Source organism: Gossypium hirsutum, chromosome D09, assembly GCF_007990345.1.
Source record: "Gossypium hirsutum isolate 1008001.06 chromosome D09, Gossypium_hirsutum_v2.1, whole genome shotgun sequence".
In the NCBI taxonomy this organism is placed as follows: Eukaryota; Viridiplantae; Streptophyta; class Magnoliopsida; order Malvales; family Malvaceae; genus Gossypium; species Gossypium hirsutum.
The window spans coordinates 42,205,835-42,209,504 of NC_053445.1; the positions used below are offsets into that span (position 1 = coordinate 42,205,835).

Below are 3,670 nucleotides of genomic sequence, written 5' to 3' on the forward strand. Positions count from 1 at the left end.
ATGGTGATTGAGAAATGCTTGTTGAATTGGGGGATTGATAAGTTGTTTACTGTTACTACTATTGATAATGCAAGTTCAAATGATGTTACTATTGGTTATTTGAGAAAGAAATTTAACCCTCGAGGGGGTTTAGTTCAAAATGATAAATATCTTCATATGAGATGCATGACACACATTGTAAATTTGATTGTTGTTGAAGGTTTAAAGAAAATGAATAAATTTGTTGAACGTGTTAAGGGAGCTGTTAGATATGTGAGACAATCTCCAGCTACATTACAAAAGTTTAAGGAGTGTGTTGTGGTGGAAAAGACAGAGTGCAAGAAGATGTTGTGTCTTGATATTTGTACTAGGTGGAATTCGACCTACTTAATGTTAGACACTGCTCAGAACTTTGAGAGAGCTTTTGAGAGATTTGGGGAGCAAGATTCAAACTTTAGGGCTAAACTTGAAAGGGGAAAGGGTTGGCCTAGTGTGGATGATTGGGATAATGTTAGAAACTTGAGGGATTTCTCGAAACATTTTTATGAAGTCACTTTGCGTATATCTGACACTTCATGTGTCACGTCCAATAATTTTTTTGATGAGCTTTCTGAAATTGATATTCTTTTACGAGATGCTCAGTTAAATAGTAGTTTTGATTTCAATGTTATGACCATCAAAATGAAAGAGAAGTATGATAAGTATTGGGGTGATATTGATAAGATGAATTTGCTTATGTTTGTTGTTTGTGTTTTAGATCCTAGACAAAAACTAAAGTAAATTGAATTTGCACTTAGTGAAATGTCTAGTTCTGAAAAAGCTTGTGAAATGATGCAAAAATTGAAGGAATCTTTGTATGAATTGTTTGATGAGTATAAGCCTCCACTTCATAGTACTTGTAGCCAATCGAGTGTGCCAACACATGTTTCTCTCGGTGAACCACAACAAAAAATGAAAAGGCGAATGCAAACTTTGTATAAAAAGCATGAGTTGGAAATTTGTGGTGAGGATAAAACATCTGAGTTGGATAAATATCTAGCTGAGACTAAGAAAGAATTTGTTGAAGATTTTGATATTTTATTGTGGTGGAAAGTGAACAGCCCTAGATTTTCCACTCTTTCAAAAATGACCAGAGATGTGTTAGCTATACCGGTTTCTACGGTTGCTTCAGAGTCTGCATTTAGCATCGGGGGACGTGTGCTTGATCAATATAGGAGTTCTTTAACTCCTAAAATTGTAAAAGCTCTTGTGTGTAATCAAGATTGGATTCGAAAATCATCATCACAAGAAGACATCAAAAAGATTGAAGAACAAATCCAAGAGCTTGACAAGATTGAAAATGGAATATTTATTGTTTTATTTTAATAGTTTCAAATTTTTTACCATATCACTCCTACTTATTTAATTGATTCAATGTTTAGACTTTTCTTGGAATGCATCAGAGCCTACCTTAAATTCATGAACTTTCGTGAGTTGAAGGGTATGCTTACTATCTTATTCTTGTTAACTTATAATCTATTCGTTTGTTTATATTATTTGATTTTTTTTTAAATGCGTATATTTCTATTATATGCTAAATTTTTGCACATGTTTTTTTTTTGTAGGTTTAATGCAAATGGAGATCTTTTAGAGAGAAGAAATGGATACAAATGAAGAATATTAAAGACTTACATTTCAATTCTGTGTTAATTTCAAGACTTATGTAATATTAGTGATTCAAAGACTTATGCAATGTTTTTAATTATGTAGTGATTCAATTCGGTTAATTCGGTTAATTTTTAACCAAAAATAAAAAATATAGTTTTCAGTTAATTCGGTTAATCGACCGAATTAACCGAAAAAATTTCGATTCGGTTAACGGTTAAAAATTTTGAAAGGTCGGTTAATTCGGTTAATGTTATTTCGGGTCGGTTAACCGACTGAACACCCCTGCTTGATTGAATGTGCATAACTACTGGATTTTATTTATAGAGTCAACCTTAAAATTTAATTAATATTTAACTCTAATATTAATATATTGATAATTAATAGAAAAAATATTTTTTTTCTTAATATTAATTAATTGATAATTAATAGAAAAAATTTTTTTTTTTCTATTCTATACTTAGAATTATATTGAAATTAAAACTCAATTTTACGTCAATTTTTTTTAATTGAGTTAGTATACTATTTTACGTCTAAGAAACTTAGATTAAGTTATAATTCAATTTAAGATTAAATTATAACAATATTTTGATGCGACTACGATTTGTCAGTATCACTACTACTTTACATTTAAATGTGAATTAATAATTTTAAATTATAATTATATTTAGATATCAATAAAATTTGTAATCGTCACGTCTACTTATCACACATACTACTTTAGGTTAACATTTAGATGTGCAATATAATTTGTATTTATCACAATATTTAAATGACAAGTAAATATTTTAAATTAAATTTTATTTATTTTCAAATGTCAATCTAGTAATATGATAGAAAAAAGGGTATGCTCACCGATTCATAAATTTCTTTAAACTCATGCTTTTATATATATTATGAGTTTGTGTAATACGTTCATTTTTTGAAGTTCGATTTTGAGTTGGATTTTAAATCAAGTCATTCTAAGAATTCAAAACAAGAGAGTTTCGGGAATGATCGAAATGTTGAATTAGTGGATTATTAATTGGTTTGTGTTCATTAATTAGAGGTATTGATTAGCTAGAATTGTAAAAAAAGAATTTAAGGCTTGTGGATTAAATTGTAAAGTTAGCAAAATTATAGAGATTAATGTGAGAAAACTAAAAAGTAAATATTAGATGGAAGAGTAGTCCTTAATTGGTATTTTACCCAAGCCCTTAATAGCAAAATTCCCTTTTTGAAATTTTATTAGGAGGGAATGATTACCCATTCCATTTTCACACGTTTCTTCAAAAATCACCAAAAATCCTCTCAAAATTCTCTTGCATTTCAACCTAAATATTTGATTTTCATTTATCCAAATCAAATTGTAAGCACATTTTCAATAAATCCTTTCATAGAATAAAGTTTGTAGATCAAGATTTCCAACATTTTCTCTTCTTTTCTTTTTAGCTCACGTTAGCTTGGATACAAGAGGAGGAAATTGATTTTTTATTTCTTTATTTAATCTTTGAAGTTTTTTTTAACAAGAGAATGTGTTTTTCTAGCCTTTATTTATGATTTCTAAATATTGAAAAATATTATTTTTGGTTTTCTTACCATTTTGAGATTTTTTAAATCATTTTTTAACTTTTTTTTAAGTAGGGTGAGAAAGCTTTGATATGATGATTTGTTGTTTTTGACCTGGATTCATATTAGATTTAAGTTTAGAATTATGTGGGAAGGTTGAATTTTAAGTTAGATTTGAGTTGGGAGCTTTTTATCTTAAAATGACATTGTTGAGAGTTTGAAGAGTTTTTGAGAGAGAAAGTGTGTGAATTCGAATTATTGGTGTATTTTTAATTGTTTTGGAGTTCATAGGCTCAGTTGTGAGGTTAGATTTTTGTTTCGGGTGGGTTAGATTAGAGTTCACTTTGAGTTATCGAGAAAAGCAAGAAAGTGTTTTGCTACATCGAATTGCATCTCATTAATAATCATTTTAGGAGAATTTAATGCCTAATAAGTTCTCTCTTTTTTTTTCTTCTAATTTTGTTTCATTGTTTTGGTTATGATTTGTAGCAAAGGAAGT

General features: G+C 28.7%; 1 protein-coding gene across 1 annotated transcript; it reads left to right on the forward strand.

Annotated features, from left to right (window-relative positions):
* LOC121220770 (zinc finger BED domain-containing protein RICESLEEPER 2-like) lies at window positions 1–1,344 on the forward strand. Its single transcript, XM_041100227.1, has 2 exons — window positions 1–671; window positions 873–1,344. The coding sequence occupies exons 1-2, from the start codon at window positions 1–3 to the stop codon at window positions 1,342–1,344; spliced, it is 1,143 nt and encodes a 380-aa protein (XP_040956161.1).
* Window positions 1,345–3,670: the final 2,326 nt, after the last annotated feature.

Coding starts and splice junctions, on each gene's coding strand:
- LOC121220770 (XM_041100227.1), top strand. CDS start 1: ATGGTGATTGAGAAATGCTTGTTGAATTGGGGGATTGATAAGTTGTTT. Junction 672..872: donor ACCATCAAAATGAAAGAGAA/GTATGATAAGTA, acceptor TCCACTTCATAG/TACTTGTAGCCAATCGAGTG.